Genomic DNA, 24,917 nt, shown 5'->3' with positions numbered 1-24,917 from the left:
AGGGTCTCTCTGCAGACATTGCACCTGGAGCTGCCCCAAATAACCCCAAACAAACCCCAAATAACTCCAAACAACCCCAAACAAACCCCAAATAAACCCCAAGTTACCCAAAACAAACCCCACTGTGCCCCCAGGGCTGGGGTGGGTTTTGGGGGAGGGGGGTTGGGGACTGTGGGGGGGTTCATGGCCCCAAACTTTGGGGACTGGGGGGATTGATCCTAAATGTTGGGGTTTGGGGGGTTTGACACCTCAAGATTTGGGCTTTGGGGGTTTTTGCCCCCAGGATTTCAGATTTGGACGTTTTTGACAACAGGAATTGGTGATCAGGGGGTTTGACCACAAAATGTGGAATTTGGGGAGTTCTGGCAATCCCAGGATTTGGGGTTTGTGGGGTTTTGTCTCCAGAATTTAGGATTTGGGGGTTTGACTTGGAACTTTGGGGGGTTGGGAGTATTTGACACCTCAGGATTTGGGATTTCGGAGTATTTGACCCCAGACTTTGCGAATTGGGGATGTTGGACACCCTAAACGTTTTGAACCCCAGGATTTGGGGTCAGGAGGATTTAACCCCAGCGTTTGGTAATTGGGGAGAGTTTGACACCCCAGGATCTGGGATTTGGGGGTTTGATCCTAAAATTTGGGGTTTGGGGTGGGGGGGAAGGATGACATCCCAGATTTTGGGTTCAGGGGTGTTTGTTCCCCCCCCCATGTTAGGATTTGGGGTGTTTGACCCCAATGTTTGACCCCCCGGGTTTGGGGTCGGGGTTGGGATAGGAGCCATTCCCTGGAAACAGCGGTGGGATCGGGATCGAGAACAGGAACGGGAATGAGATCGGGATCAAGAATGGGAGTGGGATTGGGATCAGGAACGGGATCAGAGCGAGACCCTGACCCAATCCCGGACCCAATCCCATGGAGAGTCCCCGCCCCAGTCCCGGAATGGACCCATCCCCAAAATCCCGGACCCCTCCCCAGTGCCATCCCCTCCCCAGCCGCTGACCGGACCCTCCCTCAATCCCAGCCCGCCCCAGTCCGGATCGGAGCCATCCCCGGAGCCTCCCCCATTCCCGGACCCTTCAATCCCTTTTTGGGGCGGCTCCTGCCGCTTCCAGCCCATTTTTGGGGGCTTCAAACGGCTCCGGGGACCCTCCTCATTTTGGGGGTGTTGGGGTGGCCCCAGGGCCGCCCCGGGGGCCGAGGGGGGATGGAAACCCCCAAATCCGAGGGGCTCCTGGGGGTCCCCAGTTCCTCCCGTCCCCGCCCCGAAGCGGGTCCTGGCCAATCAGAGCGCGCGGCGTTGATGACGATTCAGTTCCCGGGCAGAAACTCGGCGCACTTCCCTCCTGGCGATTTTCAGCCAATCAGAGCCCGGGATGGCTCTGACTCAACAGTTGCCAGGCAGAGCCCAGCGCCTGTCACAGCTCTGGCCAATCTAAAAAACTAACAAACAATCTAACATATCTTAGTAAAACAATTCATATTACAAATATGCTAAATACAAAACCAAACACCACTATAATTTCTCATGCAGTTTAACCAAACAATTAAACTTTAATAACATCCTAAAGTACTCTAAAAAATATTTAGAAAAATTTAATTGCAGATGGGTGGTTTTATATGGATATTGGTTTTTGGATTGTTTGGGTTAGATGATTTTTAAAAAAGGATTTTTATAGGAATTTAATCAGTTGAGAAGGAGCCACTCTGCAAACAGAACTGACTGAAAACGAATGGGACAAACATCATTAACTCTGAAAGTTTTATTCGCTATCAGATACATCCCAGCAACCCAGCCCCACACAATCCCAATCCCTCCACTCCAAACTGGGATCCCACTTCTCCCAATCTCCTCCCAACCCCATCTCACCCTGGCAGCTGTGGAATCGAGTGAGCTTTGTGTGGGATTGAGTTGTTTGGTTTTTTTTTTTTTTTTGAGGGGGGACAAGCAATTTGAGGTGGGATTGTGCCTTTGTGGGTAAAAATTCTGTTGTTTTCAGTGGGATTGAGTGGTTTTGTGGTGACAGATGTATCCCTCTTGGCTTTTGAAATGCAAAGAGATGGAAAACACTGCCCAAAATGACCCCAGAACCCACAAATCCTCCAGAAGTTAAGTTCATGGTGTTCAGGGAGGGTGCAGCTGCCGGCAACAGGAACAAATGAGACGGGTCATGGTTTAACAAAGCTCCAGAATCCATTTATTAGCCCTGAAAGACAGGGCAAAAGCAGGGCTGTGGGGTTTGTATAGGGAATACCAGGGGTGGAGTTAGGGTTTGGGTCTAGGGAGGAGATGTTAGCAACAAAAAAGGGTGAGATCAAATTCCTGCCTCTTAGCAACAGGGGCACTCCACACAGAATGTGTCCCCAAATCCTAAATTCCCCCTCAAACTCCTGTGAAATGGTGGCACTTCAGATATTTCTGATCAATTTCTTTAATTTAACCCTATTTGGCTGTGTTTAAGGGATAAAGATGAATCAGAGGAAAATTAGGGCCAAATCAAAAGGAGAAGCAGCCAGGTGTGTTTCCAACATGGATACCAGGGAATGTGAGTCACCAGGCTTGTGCCAAATGTGGGTCCTCCAGTGGGAAATGGAGCTGGAGCAGAGCACGAAGCTCTTCCTGCAGTTGGGGCACTCGCAGGGTTGCCCTTACCGGTGCCTCCGTTGGTGTCTGGTCAAGTCAGAGCTCTGGGTGAAGCTCTTCCCACACCAGGGACATCCGTAGGGCCTCTCCCCGGTGTGGATGCGCCGGTGCCTGACAAGGTGGGAGTTTTGCTTGAAGCCCTTCCCGCAGTTGGGACAGCGGAAGGGCCTCTCATCCGTGTGAATCCGCTCATGTAGGAGGAGATGGGAGCTGGTCTGAAACCTCTTCTGACACTCGGGACACTCGTAGGGCCTCTCCCCAGTGTGGATGCGTTGGTGGGTTACAAGGGCAGAGCTGCAGCTGAAGCCCTTCCCACACTCCCCACACTCGTAGGGCCATTCCCCAGTGTGGATCATCTGATGTTGTTTCAGATTCTTGCTCCGCCTGAAGCTCTTCCCACACTCCAAGCACTTGTAGGGCTTCTCCCCATCATGAAGCTTCTCAGGGACCAACAGCTCCGAGCTCTGGCTGAAGCTCTGCCCACCTTCCTGACCCAGAGTGGGCCTTTCCTCCTCAGAGCGCCCTGGGCTGGGTTTGCAGCCCCTCCTCCTGTGGTGTCCCTGGGGATTTTCCTCCCCGTTGGATTCCTGTGCTGTGGAGTTGCTCAAATTGGCCTCTTCCATGAGGTTCTGCTGCAGGGATTTGTCCTTCCTGGTCTCCATCCTCAGCTCCTGCTCTGGGGTAGGAAGGACAAGGAAAGGATGGGATTTGCCTCCGTGCCACAGGGAAGGGCAAGGAGATCCCCCCAGTGCGTCCCCGGCAGGAGGGCACCGGCAGCGGGGCTGTCCTGCAGCCGGGGGCTGTGCTGGGCTGGGAGATGGAGCAGGAGAGAGGGGGAAAGGGGCACTGACTTCCTCCTCACCTGCCTCGGTGTCCCAGGGCTCCTTCCTCTTCCTCGCAGCCTTCTCCATCTGGTAAACTTTAGGGGATGGGAAATCCTGTTTTGGGAGGAAAACAAGGGATGAACACATTGAGTTTTGTACTGGTTTCAAAGCAAACCAGGGGGGAATTTATGCCAGAATTACAATTGAAAAAGAAAATGAATATCAAGGCAATGATACAGAAACCCTGGCTTAAACTCACAGAGTCAGGATATAACCTGACAGCCCGTTGGTCAGGGTGGTGGTAGCAGTCTGATGAAATGGTGGCTGCAGTCCGGCTGGAGTGATGAACGTGATTCTGTCAAAGCGGTGATCCTGTAGAAGGGTCTGGTCTTCCTCTGAAGGTCCAGTGGTGGTTATGGAGCTCTTGTCCTCTGGGAATGCAGTAGGCAAGGTGGTTGTGGTGTTGCAAGGGTGAGATTATATCCAGGTAGGAATGCTTGGTTCCTCCCCCTGGGCGGAGCATCCCACAATGGGATGATGTAATTTTATCAGCCCTGCAGTGACACTCAATGGCCCATTAACAGAAGATGGCCCCTGGAGGGCGTTATCAGGGCTGAGCCATGGAAGAGATAAAGAACACTGCCCCACCTGTTGATAACAGTTTATGGAGATGGTGACTGAAAACACTTTTGGTTACATCTGACACTGTAACCTTAAACAGTGAGGCCATCCCTGCTCGGGGTGGGGGGTGAACACCACCCCCCTTACCCAAACTGGCTCAGGTGTAAAACCCCCACCCTGGGAAGGACACGCACACAGGGACAATGTCACACTTGCCCTGTCCCAGGGGAGATCTCTGTCCCTGTCACTCCCTTGCTCTCCCCACTTTTCTCTTTCTTTCCATCTCTCTCTCTACCTCACATTTACTGTTCAATAAAATCCACTTTAGATTTGGTGTCCTTCGCACCTTAATTGGGGCAGAGGCATCACTCTAACAATTTTATTAACCAGATTGCAATATTATTTTGCACAGTGAGTTCAGGGCACTGTTGTCTGACCCCAAGTGCCTTTTTGACAACAGCATGGGTCCCTCCTATGAGGAGGTTCTGCCTCTTCCTGGAGGAACTCTTGGAAACTTGGATGCAGCTTTCTCTGAGCAACTTTTGGTAGACATATGAGGAAAATGACTGTTGTTGGTGGCCAGTGTAAAGAAAATATTTTCATGTCCTATCTTGGAAAGTTTTTTAAATTCACTGGAGGAAAGGGAGCAAATCATACCAGCAAGACTGACAAGGCTCATTCACCCCAAGGTGAGAAAGAGAAGGCTGCTAAAAGTCCTGCAAGAAGCCCAGCTCAAGTAGCTAAATTCCCAAATAACTCCTGAATTCACAGGCTTGGGGAGAGAATCATTATTTTCTTGGTCCCTGTCACTCACCTTTGTGACAGCTAAACAGACCTTTCCCTTCCTTTTAATAATCTGTATTGGGCCAAATTTCCATGCTTCTTTTTTTGCAACCTGCCAGCATCTGAGCTGGAGCTGTGCTGGAACTGATGAAATTTGGAATTGCCACAGAATTGCTTCTGTTGTTGGTTTATTATTGTTTGGGATTTGTTTGCATTTCCATCACGAGTGACTCGTGGGAAGAGCAAATATTCCTCAAGGCATTTTATGGAGGGTTAAGTTTAATTTCTGCTGAGTTTGTTTTGTCCGATGCCCAGGGGATGCTCAAGGGCTCTCTGTTTTTGGTTTTGCCCTTATTTTCTTCATATTTGTCTTTATCACTTAAAAACACTTGAAAAATGACTAAAAAGAGTATTGACGAGGGATGTCAAAAGTCCCACCATTTAAGAGGTATCTGAGGTGGAATTTATGGTTTGGGGACATATTCTGGAGGATTTGTGGGTTCTGAGAGATATATGGGAGTATTCTCCATATCTTTGCACTCCAAAAGCCAAGGTGGATTGCTCTGTCACCTCAAAATTACTCAATGCCAATGGAAACACCTCAGTCTTACCCCAAAATTGCTCAATCCCACCTCAAAGTTGCTGGTTCCCACCTCAGTCCCATGCCAAAATTACTCAATTCCTCCGCCTGCAGGATTAGATGGGGTTGGAAGGAGATTGAGAGAAGATCCAAATTTGAGTTTGTGGGGTCAGGATTGTATGGGGCTGGGTGGGTGTGATTTATTTTGATAATAAATAAAACTATCAGAATTATTGATTTCTGTCCCATTCATTTTCTGTCAGTTCTGGTTTGCTTTTCAGAGTGCCGCCTTCTCAGCTGATTTTGTTTCTGTCCTCCTGTCCCAGACTGAAATGCAAGATGTGTTCTATTTCCCATCTGTATGGCAGTTGTTCTGTGTGAACTGGGCAGTTTTTCCTTATCTCTTCCACAATCAATCCTCCCTCAGGGGAGACATCTGCTGATAATGGGCTATTGAATGTCACTGCATGACTGATAAGAACTGTAACATCCCAATGTGAGATGCTCCGCCCAGAAAGAGGAGCCAAGCATTCCTACCTGCATCTAGTCTTGAGATTCTGGCCCACCAACACAGCTTTTTCTGGGCTGGATTTCTCAGAGGAACAGCTGCCTCTTCCTCTTCAGAAGAAGACACCCTTTTCTACAGGATCACTTCTCCAACAGAACCACACCTGACACTGCAGGAGGACTGCAGCCGCCATTCCAATTGGACTGTGGCCAACACCCTGTCCAACAGAGTGTCAGGATGTATTCTGACTCCGTCAGTGTTGTTTTCGTTTACTGCATTGTATATTTTATCTTTTTATTTTCTTCCCTGAGAAAATACTGCTATTCCTGCTCCCATATTTTTACCTGAGAGCCCCCCCTTAATTTCAATTTTATAGCAATTCAGAAAGAAAGAGTCGACATTTTTCCATTTCAGGGGAGGCTCCTGCCTTCCTTAGCAGACACGTGTCATTCCAAACCAAAACACCTCCTTTCTCTCCTGCCTTCCTTTGCCTGCTCTGTTTCTCTCTCTGTGTCTCCTTTGACCCAGGGCAGCTCCCACCAAAGGCCCTGCCCTGATTTAATTCCCAATCCATGGGCTACAACAACCATGGGTGAAGTTATGAAGGCTGGCAGTGAAATGTCACTGTAGGATCTTGCTCCACTTGGCTGTTGGCTCTTCCATAAGAGCTTTTCCTTCAAGGGCAGGAACATCTTTTCCTGGCTGGGAACTGGAATTCCAGCCCCTGGGAGTGTGTGCCATGGATCCCAGAGGGGCAATCCTGAGGCTCCCAGGGTGCTGCTCTTGCCAGGCCTCCCAAGGAGCTGTGCAGGGCAGGGGACAAGGTGCAGCAGCTGTGTTGGTTCTGCAGTGCCACAACAGCCCCTGGTTCCAGGAGTTTCCGCACTGCCAACAGCCGTTCCTGGGTTCCATGATGCCCTGCTGTGTCCCCATGGATATTTGGTGTCATGAAGCCATCAGCCCCGGCCGTGCTGCTGCTGGGCTCTGGCCTGGCTGCTGAGATCCTGGCCCTGCCCCAGCGCGGCCCAGCCTGACACAGCCCCAGCGCAGCCGCTGCAGAAACCTCCATGGGAAAACAGCTCCGGCCGCAAGGACCGAGCCCAGCCGGGCTCATGGAACCATCTGCAGCCCCGGGCAGATATTGACTCTGCCAGTGCTGCCATCCTCCCTTGAGTGAGAGAAAAGGACACAGGGCAGGCACACAGAGGAGCAACAAAAGCACACTGAGGTCAGTGAAGCGAAAGTTGAGTCCCAGATGGGAGGGATGAGGAGATGCCTTGATCTTGGGGCTGAAATCCTCTGGTAAAGCTACGGAGAAGGATGTAATTGATACATCAGACTCTCTTTTTCCCTATAAGGCATTGAAAAGTATGGGGAGATTGTTGTTTTCAGCAAAGGCCTCCATGCTAAAGTAAGCAAATATTGCAACTGCTGTGATCCTATGAGAAGAAGTTTGAACAGAGAAAGAGAGCAGAGTGATTAGACCCTGTGCACCAGGGAGAGATGAAGACCTCTTTTTGCAGAGATGAAGATGATTTCAGAAATAGATGAAGAGAACCGTTGCTCTTAAACAGCTCATCTTGAACTAATAACCCATAAGCTGACATGGCCCATTAACACAGCCGTGGGAAAAGCTGTGAAAAAATGTGAGTGCCTTCGTAATTGCAGATTTTTCCAGGCAACTGCTCTTTGTGGAAATTGAGACCCACAAGATAACTGTTTTCTTATGGAGAAGTCTCCATAGCAAGAAACAGAGACTCCTCTCCCTAAGTGAACTAAAGAAGGACTATTCCAGAGGTGGTAAACTGACTGAAAATTTTTTTGTTTGTCTTTTTATATAATCAGTATGTATGAAAAGGTTGTATGGAGAGGGGAGGTGTTCTGAAAGTTTTGTTCTGATCCTTATTACTCTTTCTTTTGTTCCTTTTAACAAACTTTTCCTTATACTCTTAAAGTTTGAGCCTACTTTGCCTTTCTCCTAATCCTACCTCACAGCAAGAAATGAGTAAGTATATTCTAGTTAGTGCGCTGGTAATTAGCCAAAACTGAACCCACCACACTAAATAATGCATTGGCTGAGAAATCTGAAATTGGCAAACCAAAACCACTACAGAAACTTCCTGATGAACTGCAGGAGAGCAGAGGGTGATCAAGGCAGAGCCGTGGTTTGTCAGGACTTGCTTGATACTAATGAGCCTCATGGTGCATTTGGAGCTGAGCCCTGGAACTTCAGGGCCTGAGAGGAGATTGCACAAACCTTTCCAGGAGTCAAAGTCAGAAGAAAACCCCAAAGTGTGAGAACCCCGGGATTGATTCGGGGCTCTCGTGTGGTGGTAAAGTCTCTCCTCCAACCTTTACTTCCAAAGAAAAACTCCGCAGCCTCTTGTTGTTCAGTCTCAAGGTAGTTTATTGCTAGTTATCTAAAAGATTGTCCTCGCCCGCTGCGGCTGCTTTGGTCTGCGGCCCAGGCAGAGGCACACACTCTCCTGACACCCTCACTGTCCGGTGTCTCTGTCGTCTCTCTCCCCGCCCAGGGCTGCTGCTATCTTTTATATGATATATTACGTGTTATATGTTTACAGATTTTCCCCAATACCTACTATCTATGTTACAATGTGCTTTTCTACTCTAAACCAATCTGTGAGTGCCAACATCACCAAGAGCATGGAGGTAAGGAAGAAGAAGGAGGAAAAACAGGATCAGGCCCACTTTCCTCCATCTTAGAACTCCTGACCCCCCTGTACAAAGTAACACCCCCCTGTACAAGTATTAAAACCCCCCTGTACAATACTAAAAAATTTTACCCTCTAATTTGTAACTACTTTTACTATACCCTCTAACCCTCTGTGACCGCTTGTTCCACCCTCAAAGTTGGTAATTCATTCCATGGTTCAAACTCAAAATCACAGCTGTTTTCTGCTGCTTGCCAGGGTCTAAAATGCTTCTGACCAAGGCCTGGAACCTCTAAAAATGTCTGAGGGACATTTTGGGTTCCGACACCAAAGTGCCTCAAAACATTAATGGGACCCACTGAAGTCCATCCCCAACAGAGGCTCCTCATGGACTCCTTGGAGGAGAGAACTGGAAGCCAGGATGGCACAAAAACCTCCCAGAGACTCAAAATGGCAAAAAAGCCTCTCAGCGTGGAGAAGAAAATCCAAAGTACCTTACAAAAGTTGAGTATCTCAAAGCATTAATGAGCCCCACTGAGTGTCAGTACAAAGCTCTCAAGGAACTCATTAAAGCAGATAATTGGGGCCAGGATTGCACAAACCTCTCACAGAGTCTGGATCAAAAGTGAAACACCAAGTACCTTAAAAGAACTGAAGTACCCTGAAGCATTAATGGGCCCCACTGAGTGTTGTTACTGGCAAAGCCTCTCCAGGGACTAATTACAGCAGATAATTTGAGGCCAGGATTGCAATAAGCTCTCAGAGACTCCAAGGCAAAAGCCAAAGCCAAAGTCCTTTGAAAAACCTGCAGTCCCTGGGAGCATGAAGGAGCCCCCAGGGCCATTCCTGACCAAGGTTCCCCAGGGACTCTTTCCAGCAGATCCTTGAGGCCACTGGGATGTGGGCTAGGGGGGGATGCTGAGGGCAGGACCAGGGGGTGACAGTGCCCAGCCTGGCTGGGGCTGTGCCAGGAGGCCCCAGGGCCTCAGGACAAGGTGTCTCCTGACAGCCCTTGGTGGCACAGACCCTGCTGTGCCCCAGGGCACCAAGACTTGGCTTCTCTTTGTCCCCACCTGTCATCAGTGCCTCCAGTTCTCTGCTCTGCCTGGGGCCTGGGGACACTTTCTCAGTCGTGTCCCTCAGTGGGACCCATTAAAAGTCCAAGAAACTTTGGAGTTGGATTCTGACCTGGAGTTCTGGAGAGGTTTCTGCAGCTCCCTCTCAGGGCCTGAGCACAAAGCCCCAGAGGGTCATTAAAGTCCTTGTGCTGTGTCTGTGCTGCTGAGCTGGGCCGGGCTCCTGGCACAGAGGGTGATCCTGGTAACCAAGCAGAGCTTCAAAAGCACATTTCTCTTGCTGAGCAGCTCTTCTCCCAGCCCAGCAGGGCTGGGGCACTGCCTGCAGCCAGCCCGGGCATAGCACAGAGGCACAAAGAGCTTCAATCAGTCAGGGCTGGGAAGGGCTGAGAAGTGCCTGGGGCAGAATCACTGCCAGCCCTTGGCACAGGAACCTCTGGCTGCAGGACAATGCAGCTGCAGCTCCTGGAGCGATCTCCTAAAGCTGGAACATCCCAATGCCCACAGACCCTGTGAGTACAACTCTGAGTATTTCTGGTGCAGGGGAGGTGAAATTTTGATGAAGCTCTGAAATACTGAAGGGTTCTCACCAGTCATAAAATATTTCCAAGACAAGGATTTGATAAAAAAAGAGATTTCCAGAGATTTTGTATTCAGTTTCCTTCTACTGGAGAATGACAGGGAGGGAGGGATAAATATTAAAGGTTGATTATGAATTTTGATAAGTGCCTGAGACATCTGAACTGTTAGTTTTAGTGCTCAGTAGGTTCACAGGAAATCCCTAATGTGCTTACTGTCTTTCTGCCCATGGACAGCACCAGCACCACCTTTACTGGAGCCATCAGGCCCAGTCTGAGCTGTCCTTGCTGCAAGCTGCAAACAGAACCTGCCCCAGCCAGTGCCCTGCAAACAGACAGGGTTCTGTCAGGCCAAGGAGAGTGCACAGAGATTTGGGGTCTGGGAGTGCTGGCAGGGAGAGATCAGGCACAGGGAAACACCTGCAGGAGGAAAATCTCCAGGAAGCAGAGAGAAGATCAGGGAAGGAGAGAGAACAAAACCCAGAAATGCTGAGGCAGGGAGAGTTTAGAGATGTCCAGAGGAGCCCCTCCAGTGCAGCCCCTCCCTCTGCACAAGCCCCCTTGCTCCTGTCCCCCAGCCCAGCCTCTGCCCTCAGGGCCGGGGCTCCAAGGCGTGCAGCCCCTCCTGCGCAGGCAGAGCTGCAGCAGAGCCGTGGGGCAGCTCTGCAGCCCCGGGCCCAGTTCCCTCTGCAGAGCACAGGGCTGGGAGCAGCTGCCCGGCACTGGGGGCTCTGGCAGGGGGCACAGCTGGCTCAGGGTGACACAGCTGTCCCCAGTGCCCGGCTCTGGGCAATGCTGGCAGTGCAGCCAGGGAAGGAGCTGCATCTCCCTTCATCCAGTGCCATCAGAAGGACACTTGGAAGTCTCCAGGAGATTTCAGTCCAAGCTGGAAGCTGCAATCCAGGATGCAAACCTGTCCTAGAGCACCTCTGAGTTATGAGATTGATAGGAAAAGGCAGAGGTGTTTTGACACTGAAAATGCTGCTGGGTAGGTGAAATGAGCAATGTGAGTCCTTGGCTGCAAATGTGGAGCTGGGCAGTGGTGGATCCATCTGCTCTCAGCAGTACCTGGGGGTTTGTAAGAGAAACATGGGAGTGTGAGCATCATTTATTTGAGAAAATGAAAGCCCAGAGAAACTCCAAGCAGAATGAAGTGACAGACCATGTCTCCCCAGTCTCCACTCATCCTGTAGCCTCAGGGAACCAACTCTGTTTTCCTGGAGGGCAGCAGAAATGCTGGGCGTTTCTGATATCCAAGAATAGCAGGATAGAAATAGGGGGAGCTTAAAATGAAAACCTCTAAGCTCTTAAACACAGAAGAATATCCTTGTGTGTCACAGAGGAGGGTGTATGGGAAATGGCTTTGATTTTGGTTTCAGGAAACTCCTCCAAAACTTAACTATCCTTTTCTCTGAACAGGTGCCCATCTGCAGCCACAGCAAATGTCCAACAGCAGCTCCATCAGCCACTTCCTCCTGCTGGCACTGGCAGACACGTGGCAGCTGCAGCTCCTGCACTTCTGCCTCTTCCTGGGCATCTCCCTGGCTGCCCTCCTGGGCAACGGCCTCATCATCAGCGCCGTAGCCTGCGGCCACCACCTGCACACGCCCATGTTCTTCTTCCTGCTCAACCTGGCCCTCAGCGACCTGGGCTCCATCTGCACCACTGTCCCCACAGCCCTGCACAATTCCCTCTGGGACACCAGCACCATCTCCTACTCAGGATGTGCTGCACAGCTGCTTCTGTTTGTCTTTTTCATTTCAGCAGAGGTTTCCCTTCTCACTGTCATGTGCTACGACCGCTACGTGTCCATCTGCAAACCCCTGCACTACGGGACCCTCCTGGGCAGCAGAGCTTGTGCCCACATGGCAGCAGCTGCCTGGGCCAGTGCCTTTCTCACTGCTCTGCTGCTCACAGCCAATACATTTTCCCTGCCCCTGTGCCAGGGCAATGCCCTGGGCCAGTTCTTCTCTGATGTTCCCCAGATCCTCAAGCTCTCCTGCTCATACTTCTACCTCAGGGAACTTGAGCTCCTTGCTGTTAGTGCCTTTTTGTCATTTGCCTGTTTTGTGTTCATGGTTTTCTCCTATGTGGAGATCTTCAGGGCTGTGCTGAGGATTCCCTCTGAGCAGAGACGGCACAAAGCCTTTTCCACCTGCCTCCCTCACCTGGCTGTGCTCTCCTTGTTTCTCTGCACCGCAGCCTTTGCCTACCTGAAGCCCCCCTCCCTCTCCTCCCATCCCTGGATCTGGCAGTGTCAGTTCTGTACTCGGTGGTGCCTCCATCCCTGAACCCCCTCATCTACAGCCTGAGGAACCAGGAGCTCAAGGATGCCCTGAGGAAAATGATGACTGGCTGCTTCTCTGAAGCTACCTATTGCCTGTTTTCTTCTGCCAAACTTTTGGAATGGAACTCATGACACGCACAACAGGCCTGCCCAGGTCCCTGGGTAATGTTCAGTGGGTTTTTTGCTCATAAAAGTATCCTCAATAACATTTTTTTAACCCCCACCATCTTATTCACTGTCTGCCTCTTGGATGTTACCCATAAGCTCTGTAAACCACGGTTTGTGCTCTTGCTACATTGGAACAAAATAAACTACCCTGCAGTGCCTGTTTTATCTGGGATTCCAGTCTGAGGCCTGCATGAAGTTAGAGGGGAGAAGAGGAAGAGAGCTCCAGCAGAGCAGCACTGCCAGGGAGCAGCAGGGACTGGTCCTTTTGGAGCTGCCCTTCCCAACTCCACCCTCTCCTTCCCAGCCCTGCTGTGGCTGTAAGGCCGCAGTGCTCTGGCAGCTTGGTCACTGTCCTGCTGCGTGTCCGTGCTGTGACCACAGGCAGGGACAGGCCGTGGGCACTGCTGGGACACAGCTGGGCTCCAGCACAGCAGCTCCATCAGCAAAGGGCATCTCCTGAGGGCAGGGCAGGAAGGCTTTGCTCTCCTCCAGAGCTGCTGTCAGCAATGTGCTCCAGGAATGCCCTGGCACAGCAAAGCCCAGTGCCTGGGCAGAGGGCGAGTGTGCAGGGGGGCACACAGCAGTGTCCTGGCACAGCCAGAGCTCCTGGCATGGACCTTATGGAGGAGCAGAGCAGGGCCTGGGCTGTGTCTTTGTTCTGGGGACAGCCTGGGAAGGTGCCCCACGACAATTGTCCCACACCAGCCCCTGCAACCACCATTGCCAGCACTGGCCTCTCCCCCACCTGCAGGAGGTTGTTTGTCCCTGCATGGAGGGACACCAAGTGACCAGGCCAGCAGGCCATGTTTGCTGTGTACTGGGGAGATTTTAGCAGTGCATCGTGAGTGTGTGTGTGTGGGGAGATGAACCTGTGTGAGCACAAACACCATCAGCAGGACTCAGGGGGGTGGCACAATTCCAGTGGCACAAACAGTGCCTTGAGGCCATTTTACTCTGAGAGTAACCTCCTCTGGGAAAGCACCTGAATTCTTTGCTGGGCGGTGGTTAGGACAGCATAGAGACAAACATCCTGGGCAGGGAGGCTCCAGGAAAAAATGCTCAGGGCAGCCATGGACTGCACAGAGAGACATTGGATGGAGTGAGGGTCTGTGGGGAGAAAACCCTGCTGCCTCCCTTCTGAACCACCCTGAGGACCTGGACAGGGCTGTGCTGTGTTCTGGCCACTGATCTGGGACTGAGGGATGTGGAAAAGGCCTTTGGTGTCAGGCCTGTTGAGAAGGCTGGGCAGCGTCACTGTGGCACCTCTCTCAAACTCCCTGGAAAGGCCAGAGCCATCCCAGAGGGTCCTGGGCACTTGGGAAGGGCAGACATGGAACCAGTCTGGGCAGGGAGGGGGACTGGGAGAGTCATGGACTGGTCAGGCTCGGCAGGGAAGGGGATGTGGCAAATCCTCCTGCAGCCATTCCAGGCACTGGCAGGACAAGGCAGGGACTGCAGAACCCACATGGGAAGGAAAAGAAGGGGATGTTGTGTGCACAGGCTTCAGCAGGCCTGTGACAGGGTCTGCTGTGGTCTCCTCAGAGCCAGACTGGAGAGACCCGGGCTGAAGGAGTGGAACATGGGGTGGGTGGGAATTTGGCTGAACAATGAGGCTCAAATGTCATCCATGGTACAGAGTCCTCTTGGCAGCCACGCCCTGCTGACATCCCTCAGTGACCAGCCCTTGACCACCACTGTGGATTATTTCTATTATCTCTACAAGGACATGAAATGCACTTTCAATTCTTGGTGGATGCTGCCAAATTGCAGGGAGTCTGTGACTGAACTCATCTAGTAATGGTGACTGCTAAACATAACTGGGCAAGATGACTGAGTTGGGTAAATTTGTCTTGCCATCAGGTGCCAAGCAAGGCACAAGGAAAGGGAGAAAAAACTTATGCATCAGAAGAAAGGCAGTTCAACAGGGAAAAAAACAAAACCGACCAAAAAAACCTTCCAAACCCAACTAAAAAAAGCACTAACAGAAGAAAAGCTAATCCACAGGAAATTGCCTATCAGCAGAAAATGTTTGACAACCTTGTGGCAGGATAAGATTCTGTATGTGTAGGTGCTGTTTTGAAAGAAAAATATCTTCAAACAGAAATTAATCCCCTACCCCCTTGTCACCCAGTTCTCTCAGTTGATTGCTGATCATGGTGTCACATGGAATGGAACATCCCTTGGGTCAGTCCAGCCCAGCTGCCCCATCCCTGTTCCCTCAGGAACACTTGCCCACCCCAAGCCCAGAGGTTGGAGGGCTTGCAGACACACCTCATGCAGGGTGAGCACAGTGACAAGAACAGGAGAACAGAACAACATTTACTCTTATGAAGGACAGCAGAACAATCCTTTTGTTCCATGTGGTGTCAGTGGCATGGTGGGAGAGGAAACTTTTCCTTTAAGCGTCCACCCCAGCACCAGCAGTCGTGGTGCCAGGAGGAGTTGTGTTTCCATGACAATCACCTCCAAGGTGGCTTGAACTCTTTCATAGGCGGCCAAGATTTCCTTCTCTGTAGGAGTGTAGTTGGCTTCAGACCCTCTGTAACTTCAGCTCCGGAATCCCAGTGGTCAGCCTCGAGTCTCCCCAGGCTCCTCCTGCCAAAGGCTCCAGGACAAACCATTGCTCCTGGCTGCAGAGTAGAACATATTCTTCACCTCTGGTCCTGCCCTGACTGGGCCAAGGGCTACAGCATGAGCGATCTCCTGCTTGATCTGGGCAAAGGCTTGCTGCTGCGCAGGGCCCCAGTGAAAATCGTTCTTCTTGTGGGTGACCAGGTAGAGAAGGCTCACAGTCTGGTTGTACTCAGGAATGGGCATTCTCCAAAAGCCAATGGAGCATAGGAAAGCTTGTGTGTCCTTCTGGCTGGTTGGTGGGGACACTGCAGTGATCTTATTGGTGACCTCAGTGGGAATGTGACACTATCCGTCTTGAAACTTTGCTCCCAGGAACTGGACCTCTCAGGCAGGTCCTTTGACTTTGCTCTTCTTGATGGTGAAGCTGGCTCTCAGCAGAATCTGGATGATCTGTTGTCCTTACTCAAATACTTCCATTGCCGTGTTCCCCCACACAATGATGCCATCGATGTACTGCAGGTGTTCTGGAGCTTCACCCTTTTCTAGCGCAGCCTGGATCAGTCCATGGCAGATGGTGGGGCTGAGCTTCCACCCCTGGGGCAGTCAGTTCCAGGTGTACTGAACGCCCCTCCAGGTGAGAGCAAACTGAGGCCTGCATTCTGCTGCCAGAGGAATGGAGAAAAACACCTTGGCAATGTCAATAGTGGCGTACCACTTTGCTGCCTTGGACTCCAGCTCGTGCTGGAATTCCAGCATGTCCGGCACAGCAGCGCTCAGCAGTGGAGCCACTTCATTCACGGCACAATAATGCACAGGCAATCTCCATTCTCTGCCAGACTTGCACACAGGCCAAGTGGGGCTGTTCAAGGGTGGGGTTTTGCTGAACACCCCTTGGCTCTCCAGCTCACGGATCATTCTGTGGATGGGGATCACAGCACCTCGATTTGTCCGATACTGCCGGTCGTGCACTGTCGAGGCGGCAATTGGTACTTGCTGCTCTTCCACCCTCAGGAGTCCTACTGCAGATGGGTTTTCTGATAGTCCAGGCAAGGTGTTCAACTGCTTAATGCCCTCTGCCTCTACAGCAGCTATGCCAAAAGCCCTCCTGAGTCCCTTTGGGTCTTTGTAACAGCCATTCCGGAGGAAGTCTATGCCCAGAACACACGGGGCCTCTGGGCCAGTCACAATAGGATGTTTCTGCCACTCCTTCCCAGTCAGGCTCACCTCGGCTCCCAACAGGGCCAATTGCTGCGATCCCCCTGTCACCCCGGCAATGGAAACAGGTTCTGCCCCCACATGTCCTGATGGTAGCAGGGTACACTGCGCACCAGTATCAACTAAGGCATCATATGCCTGTGGCCATTGCATCCACACCATCCAGAAGACCTGATTTTCCGGTGACTCTCTCTGGCTAGAGGCAGGGCCCCTCTAACCCTGGTTATTATTTCTTTCCTAGGCATACATACTAGTGGTACCTTCAAGGGGATCTGACAGATCATACCCAGCTGCTCGGTCAGGGGAGGCTGAGGCTACCTTCACTTTACTGGAATTCCCTCGGTTAGTGTTTCCCTCCTTGAGTGGATGCACCCTCACTGCCAGGACAGAAGTGGGTTTCCCATCTCTCCTTCCCATGTCTTCCCCATGCAAAAAAAAACCCCACAAGTAAGTTTGTGGGGTGTATCCTCTCTCTCTAGCTGGGCGTATTGGGCTCTGACTATTGGGCCTGTGACTTGCACTGGTGCTGCATTGATCTTCCTCACCTCCTCCTTCATCTTCCTCATCTTCTCTTTAAACTCCTCTTTGAGTTCCTTGATCACAGCAGAGACATGAGCCTGCATCTCGCCATTGATCATTCTCTCACAATTTCTAAACTTTTTTGCAGCAGAACCCACGGTCTCTCAGCTGGTATCAGCATTAATCGTTGCAATGAAGGTGGTGTATTGACATGGCCCTAGATTTGCCAGATTCCACGGCATTTGCCCTGTGCATCTGACCTTGCCAGGGTCATTATCATGCTGTCCATCCCTCCCAAAGAGTACCTCCAATACTGCCACTTTTCTCAGCTGTTGGATCCCTTCCTCAAGGGACTTTCAGCTCATTCTGTGGTGGTGCTCCTGCATTCTCTCCTTGTGGACAAACCTCTCTCTGACACTCATTAAAAGCCACTCCCAGCGGAAAAGGGAGCCTGGCTCCCTTACAAAATTCTGATAAATACCTGAGTCCTGGGTCAAGGGTCCCAAATTCCTTGCCTCACCACCATCCAGTTGCATGCCTGTACCCATAAGGTCCCAGACCCGGTGTAACCAGGTTGTATAAGCCTCACGTCCCTGTCGTACAATGTCTTTGTGCAGATTGCAGAGACTTTCGTACATCAGGGACTTGGGGATGATGTCAAACATTGGCTCCCCTGTGGGTGGCGAGGGCCCTCCTTTCTTATCCTTGTCTTGGTGCTCTGATTTCATCTCAGACCTCCTTGAGTGTGAATGAGGGCAGTGGGCAGTCAGCAGGGGCTGGCCAAGCGAGCTGCAATGCCTGGGCAGGGAGCTGCAATCCCTGGAGAGAGCAGAACCAGAGACTATCTGGGCTTAACAGAGAGCTTTGGCTGTGCCTAAGAGCAAATGAAGCAGCAGCACGGTGCCCGAGACTCAGACTGTGCCAGAGCCTGGAGCGCTGTCAGGCAGTGCCGGGATCCCAGGTGTGGTTCTGGTCCCCAGAACCCAGGAATGGCAGCCCCAGCCTCAGAGGCAGTCAGAAAGGCAACCAAGTGAGAGCAGAGGGAGGGCACCCTTCCGGTTTCTCCTGGGTATGGCTGCAAAAAAACCCCTGCTGCTTCTTCCTCTGCCTGTGCTTGGGCTGTGCTGGTGGCAGAGCCAGCCAGGTTGTGCTCTGCCTTCCAGAGCCTGTTGGGAGCAGGCATGAAAAGCGCTGTGTGCACAGCAGAGAGGCCTGGAAGGTGCTGGCAAGAGCGTCCTGCAGGAGCAGGGCTCTGGGCTCTGGCTGGGAACAGCCTGGTTTTGCTGCCATGACCACAGGCTGGAGTTGAGGCAGGTGAAGAGGCAGTGAGCAGCTTGTGTTTGTAGAGGGCCTGGGGATGCACCTCGGAACCTCCACCTGGAAACACACTTGGGGGAATACGAGCTACAGCTGGAGTGCCTGTCCTCAGAGGACCTGAAGTCATTCAACCTTGCCAGCTATTCTTAAGAGTGTGTTGGTGTTCCCCAAGAAAGCTACACATTTGGGGAAATGCCTTTGGAGGAAAGGGGCTTGCTTCTCAAGGACAGTGCTTCCCAGGGAGCTCACAGTGAGCAGGTGCAAGTGTTCCCCTTTGGCTCTCTGGGGTCTTTTCAGTCCTTCAGGCATGTTGTGCTTGGCAGAGGGGCAGGGCAAGGGAGAAGGCTGTGAAGAGCAGGTTTGGCATCCACCTGGACCTGCAGAGACCAACCCAAGCACCTGCAGCAAGGTGTGATTCCCCCGCTTTGGACAGAGGTGTGAGCAGGAGCATCTCTGTCCAGCTGTGAGCCCCAAAGCTCTCTCTGAGAGCTGTGAATTAACAGGCCTTTACGCACACACTTTTCACATCTTCCCTGCCTGCTGTGTTTCAGCTCTTGGCTACATGCATTTGACCTTGCTTGGTGGAAGCTGCTGTGGCCCGGGGCCAGCACAGAGCTGGGCTGGGTGGGCCAGGCAGTGTGGTGGAGAGTCTTGGCTAATCTTGGTGTGTGCCTGGCCTCAGCAAAGGCTTGGAAGGTTTGCCTCCCAAGGTGTCCTGCTTCTTGGCTCTCCCTGTGCATCTTGGAGAGCACAAGGGAGGCATTTCTGGCAGCTGGGCATCAGCAGGCCTTAAAATGGGGGGGAGTGTTGTGGAGCGAGCCCAGCTGAGATACCCTGAGAGGAGCTCAGTGCTCCTTGCTCCCCTCTGCTGACACCTGAGCATTTCTCTGGTTTCGGGATGACCCTGGCTGTGTGAGGGGTGCTATGTGGACACGACACAGGCAGTCCTGTCCTGCTGGGTCCCAGCAGTGCCTCACAACAGTTCTGCATCCACGTCAGGATGCTGGCCAAGAGAGGTCCTGGAAGCTGGGGCAGCAGATTTTAAGCTTGTGCAGCTGCCTACAGGTCAAGGCCAGTGGAATTCCCTCAGGATATAGCAGTCCTGAGGGGTCTCCCTCATTCAAAGAAATTGGCAGACAAATGCACTGTCTACCAAAAGCTCTTTTATTGACCTGGCGGGAGGGCGGGGGTCTGCACCCCACTAAAATATTCCTCCACCAGGTATAAATTTCAGTGGGTTGATGCAGGAATTGTACCAAACATACCGTCCATCTTTACGCTGCTGAGGCGATTTGATAGGCAGGGGGTTGGAAATACATTGGCTCAGATTCCTATACTTGAAGCTGATGTCCAAGCACTGGCAGGAGCGGTCCCGATGCCCTAAAGCAGCACAAAGTCTTCCTCATGGCTTCCCTGCACAGGGCTGACTCCACACTTGCCCTTAGTTCTTCTGGTAGACTATGTCTAAAGCTTTGTGTCAAGTCACTCTCAGGTCAAGTTAGGCCTGCCAGGTTTTTCTTATGCTAACTGGTGCTGAGTTCCTATGTATGGCTGTGCTAATTACCTGTTTACTTTTGTGACTTGCTTGTGCTTACTTATGTCAAACAGAGGCTTTGTTTCATTGCCAAAGGTGCTTGAGGCCACCCCTCCTTGTGGCATCAGTTGCTTTCCTGTGGAATGTTCTACCTCCCCAAGAGTAAAGAGGGAGCTGGAGAAAGAGCTTGCCAGGCTGCTCTCCAGCCTTTACCAGCACTCCTGGTTTAGTGGAGAAGTCTGAGCTGAGCCCGAAGGTGCAGATGGAACAGCCGTGCACAGGAAGGCTCGGTGGGAAGGATGATCCAGGATCCATAGGCCTGGCAGCCTGAGCTTGCTCCAGGGGAAGCCCTTGGAGCAGATCCTCCTGAGGCCATGCCAGGGCACTGTGCAGGGAACCAGGGGGTCTGCTGGAGGGTGGGAAAGCTCTGCAGAGGGACAGGGACAGCCGGGGTTCCTGACAGGGTGCTGAGGGCTTCTGTGCAGGAGTTTGGGGGGAGTTGGTGTTAGTGGGGTGTTGGGGAAGGAGTTTTCTGGAAGGTGAGAGCTCTAGGCTGGAATTCGAGTCACTTTGAAGGCAGCATCTGTGCTTTGGCACAGCTTTGGTTACGCAGGGCAGAAAGAATATTTGTGACTTTTCCTTTTCATGGTCCTGATTCTCCTGCAGGGAAGAAGAGGGGAGAGCTGTACTTTACTGGACAATTAGATATCTGTAGCAGGGGGAGGATTAGCCCTTTTGCCATCTCCTCATTTGTTTGAGCTACTTTTGTACCACTGAGTGGACTTTCATTTCTTGAGAGCTTTTATTCCTTAAGAGACCTAGGATATTATCATCCATTCATAGAAAACCATTTGCAAACCAAACAATGGCTCTTGGTTTTGCCCTTTTATTGTGTAGTGTTATGTTCTGTAAAGTGACACACAATGGATGAGGTTAAGGCAAATGAGTTGCTGCTTTGAGATGGGAAGCAGAATTCCAAATCTTCACTTCCTCAGGCCATCCCAATTAATTTGGGAAGTTTGCAATGTTTTGGAACCACTTGAGTTGAGCAATGGGATGTAAAGCTTTCCTGAATGGAGGATTCTTCCTTGCCAGATTTTTCTGTGCCTTTGTCGCTGAGGTGTTTTTGTGCTGAAGGCAATAACTTCAATGAGAAAATAATTTCAGCATGGAGTAAGAGCTTCTGACAGAGACCAAGTGTTGCCAGCAGTTGCTCCAGGTGTTCCTGCCAAGCAGGAGCACAGCCCCCAGTGCAGGTGGGTTTGGCTCCCTCTGGCACAGAAGCCCCCAGGGGCACAGGTCTCTGGGGCAGGAGACGGGCACCAGCGCTGCCAGGGCTCGGGGGGTGGCAGGTCTGCTTGGGCAGGGACTCTGCCACAGCTGCTGATGTCAGCGCTCCCTGAGGCCCAGGGCTCAGAGTAGCATTCGTGCCCTGGCCCACACGTTCCTTGTCTGTGTCACACCCGCGGGTTTAGGATGGCCACCAGCCGGGACGTGTCCCGAGGAGGCCGTGCCAGCTTCTGTGGAAGGCCCCGTGCCCTTCCCAGCGCGGCTGCGTCGGCAGCCCCAGGGGCTCCTTCTGCTGCCCTGAGCCCGCAGAGCAGGGCAGCGTTTGCTGATGGTTTGAGCTGCTCCTAAAGACCGTGCTGGGCTGTCTTGGACGCTTGGGGGAAGGGATTCCTTCCAACCTGAGCCACTTTGGGTGGGCTGGTGGTGCCCCCAGGGCAGGGGGCAGTGTATGCAGGGGCCCTTTGTGACACGTGCAGCATGGTCACCATGGCATGGAACAGTGTGTCCAAGGGCCCTTTGTGACACGTGGTGACATAGGAGCTGACAGTGACAGGACCATGCCACAGTGCTCCGAGCACGCGACAGGACAGGACGGGACAGAGCAGTGCTGTGAGGAGTCCTCGCACAGCGCACTCGTTCGTGTCTGACCCAGAGATTTCTGAGGCGTTACTCCTGCAGCTGACCTCAAGGCCAGACCACAGGACTTGATGACCTGTGGCCTTCCTGAGGCTTCTCTTCTGCAGGTGCCCTCAAGGGCAGAGCGAGGGACTTGGTGCCCTGGAGGCATCTCCCATCCCTGCCACCAGTGCCCTTGAGGCAAGAGCACAATCCTTGACAGGAGTCTCCTGTCCTTGTGGCAGGAGCCCTCGAGACCAGAGCGCAGGACTTGCTGTCCTGTAGCCTTCCTCAGGCTTCTCTCTTGAAGGTGCCTTGCAGGCACGAAAGCAGGACTTGCTGACTCGGAGCTTTTCCGAGGCATCTCTCCTGCAAGTAGCTATAGATCCAGTCACTGACATGGAGCAGAAACCCCTAAGAGTGCCCAAGCTGGCCGGGGTGGAGGAAGAGGACAAAGGCCCTGGAGCTGCCCCAGGGCATGAGACTGAAGAGGTGGTGCCATTCAAGCAGCTGCAGGAGGGTGAGTGGCAGAGCTGGGTTGCTGGGCTGCATGGCTAGTGGCTGCAGCCAGCTTGTCCACATCCCATCCCATTGCATCCCATTGCATCCCATTGCATCCCATTGCATCCCATTGCATCCCATTGCATCCCATTGCATCCCATTGCATCCCATCGCATCCCATCCCATCCCATCCCATCCCATCCCATCCCATCCCATCCCATCCCATCCCATCCCATCCCATCCCATCCCATCGGACATGCCCATGGATAGGACAGAAGCTGGGCTGGGGCTGGACCACGTGGCAGCCATGCTCCATCCCTGGGGCATCATGAGGCTCTCCCTGCCGGGCAAGAACAGGGCTGGGCTGTGTTCTCCGGCCTCTCCTGCAGCCCCTCAGCAGCTCTGGCCGCGCTCGCTCTTTACCAGATGCAGCCCTGGAGCGGACACAAGAACAGGAACCCGCCCGTGGCCGCTTCCGCAGAACAGCGCAGGTACCTGCGGCCATCCCCACCTGGGCTGGGCCTGCTGGCACTGCTCAGCCCAGCACCGAGTGGTTGGAGCACTCCGTGCATTCTCCCTCTCTTCCTGCCCTTCTCCTGCAGACCATCCGTCAATTCATCACGTGTATTTGGCAGGAAGAGAGCACAGGTGTGGGCACCGGGATCTTGGCAAGCTTTCACCTCTTCAGTGCCGAGACCAGTGCTGCCATGCTGGATTTGCTGGTGGAGAAGGGTGTCGCCAATGCAAAGCAAGTAAGCAGTCTGGGGCAAGGGCTTGATTGCCCCAGGACTGGTGTGGCACATCATGCTGGGTGTGCTGGGCTCCCTCAGCCTTTGAGGCCCAGCCCAATGTGGTGGAAAGGGAAGCACTTCTCAGGGCAAGCTGGGCAAGTTGCTGCTCTGGCAGCTCTCCAAGTCTCCCTGTGCCTTCTGTAGGTGCCAGCCATGGTGAGGTACATCCACCGGTGGCTCACAGCCAACGACTCTGCTGAGCACAGGCTGGACAAGGCCCTTCTGGAGCTGACCAAGGAATACCCCTCTGACGTGCTGATCACTCTCTTGCGCTGGGCCCCATCGTGTGACAGGCATGGCATCCCCACCTGCCTTGAGGCCTTAGGCTTCACCTGTCCCCCCACCCCGTAGAGCCTGTCCCTGCCAGACAGGTGGAGAGTTCCAGGAGCCTCTGGCCCCTCTGTTTTCCAGTCCTGGCATGTCAACTCCAGAGCCTGCTGCCATGCTCCCTCCCTGCCCCTCAGGGCCTGGACCCACGTGGGCTGGCTGGCTGCTGCCAGCCAGGGGCAGGAGTCAGAGGCCGGCCTGAGGGCCAGCGCGGGCCCCTGCAGCTGCCCAGGCCACGCTGCTGTGGCTGAGACCCGCCCTGACACAGAGCTCTGGCCCCACAGAGCTGCCGTGACCATGTGGGGGACCATCATGTCCTCGAGCAGGACTGCCGAGCCGGTGCTGCAGATCCTCCTCGATGTGCTGAGCGCCTGGCCAGAGGACAGCGTGTACACCTCCGATGGGGACAGCACAGGGGTCTTTGCCCTGGCTGTGAGTTTCTGGAAGCGGCCTTTGCCAGCCCCCAGGCCACCTCTCCAGCAGCTAGCTCTCTGCCCTGCCCCAGCTGCATCTCCCTGCCTCAGGCGCTGGGCTGAAACCTGGCTTGGGGGCAAGGTTCTGGGCCACCAGGCCGGCTGCTCCCCCTGTGTCTCCCTTGGCCTCTCCCTCGCAGGCCGGGGCCATGCCACATGCATGTCTTGGCACTGATTGCTGTCTCTGGGTGTTTCATTTCTTGCAGGCAACAGTAACAATGTGGAGGGTCTTCAATCTGACCTGGTGCCCACCTGTAGTGCAGGTATATTTCCCCAATCTCCTTCTGCGTCTGCTCTTCCAAGCTTACATCAGCACGCTGGATATGCCAGAAGAGGTGGATACCTTCTGGAAGAGATGCCAGGAGCAACACGGCCTTGCCGCCCACCCCAACAGGTGCTCCATCCCGGTCTTCCCAGCCTCCCCATCCCTGCCATGGTCCCAGGGCAGGAGCCGGGCCTCCCAGTGTGACCTGGGCTTTGCTCTGCACACAGCTTTGCACTGCAGACCCTGAAGGCCCTGCTCTGCCAAATGCAGTACGAGGACGTGGTGCTAGCAATGGAACGCAGGTGTGCCTGGAACATGCTGCTCTGTGCCCACACCCACCACTATGCAGTGGGTCTGCTGGCCAGGTAAGACCTCATTCTCCCCACCGCCCCTCTCCTTTGTTCCCAGATCACCCCACGCAGTCCCCGTGCTCACGGGCGGCAGGGCCTTGTCCCCAAGGGAGGGATGAGCTGAAAAGGCTGGGAGAGGAGGGTGCCCTGGAGCAGCTGCCTCCCAAAGCACCCGTGCTCGGGAGTGCTCGGGAGAAGACCAGACCTCTGTGAGTCAGCCCTGGGAGAGGTTTGGCCACTCAGCTCAGGAGCAATGGTGCCTTTTTCTCCCCCCCAGGGAGATGCGCCGTGTCTCCATCATCTGGCGCTGCAGGATCGCATCCTGCCTCTTTGACCTACTCAGCCAAGACATTTCAGACTGGGAACTGCCCGCCCTGACGTTCCTGGTGGAGGTGAGCCCGATGGCCA

General features: G+C 53.1%; 1 protein-coding gene across 1 annotated transcript in view; it reads right to left on the bottom strand.

Moving 5' to 3' along the window:
* Positions 1–2,646: 2,646 nt before the first annotated feature.
* Positions 2,647–24,917, bottom strand: part of LOC140681552 (uncharacterized) — a 38,967-nt gene continuing 16,696 nt past the window's right edge. Inside the window, exon 2 of the mRNA XM_072921464.1 lies at positions 2,647–2,992. Within this exon, the coding sequence (XP_072777565.1) occupies positions 2,647–2,992 (346 nt within the window). The remainder of the gene's footprint in view (positions 2,993–24,917) is intronic.

Source organism: Taeniopygia guttata, chromosome 37 (assembly GCF_048771995.1).
Source record: "Taeniopygia guttata chromosome 37, bTaeGut7.mat, whole genome shotgun sequence".
Classification (NCBI taxonomy): Eukaryota; Metazoa; Chordata; class Aves; order Passeriformes; family Estrildidae; genus Taeniopygia; species Taeniopygia guttata.
This window is presented reverse-complemented; position numbering and strand designations above follow the sequence as displayed.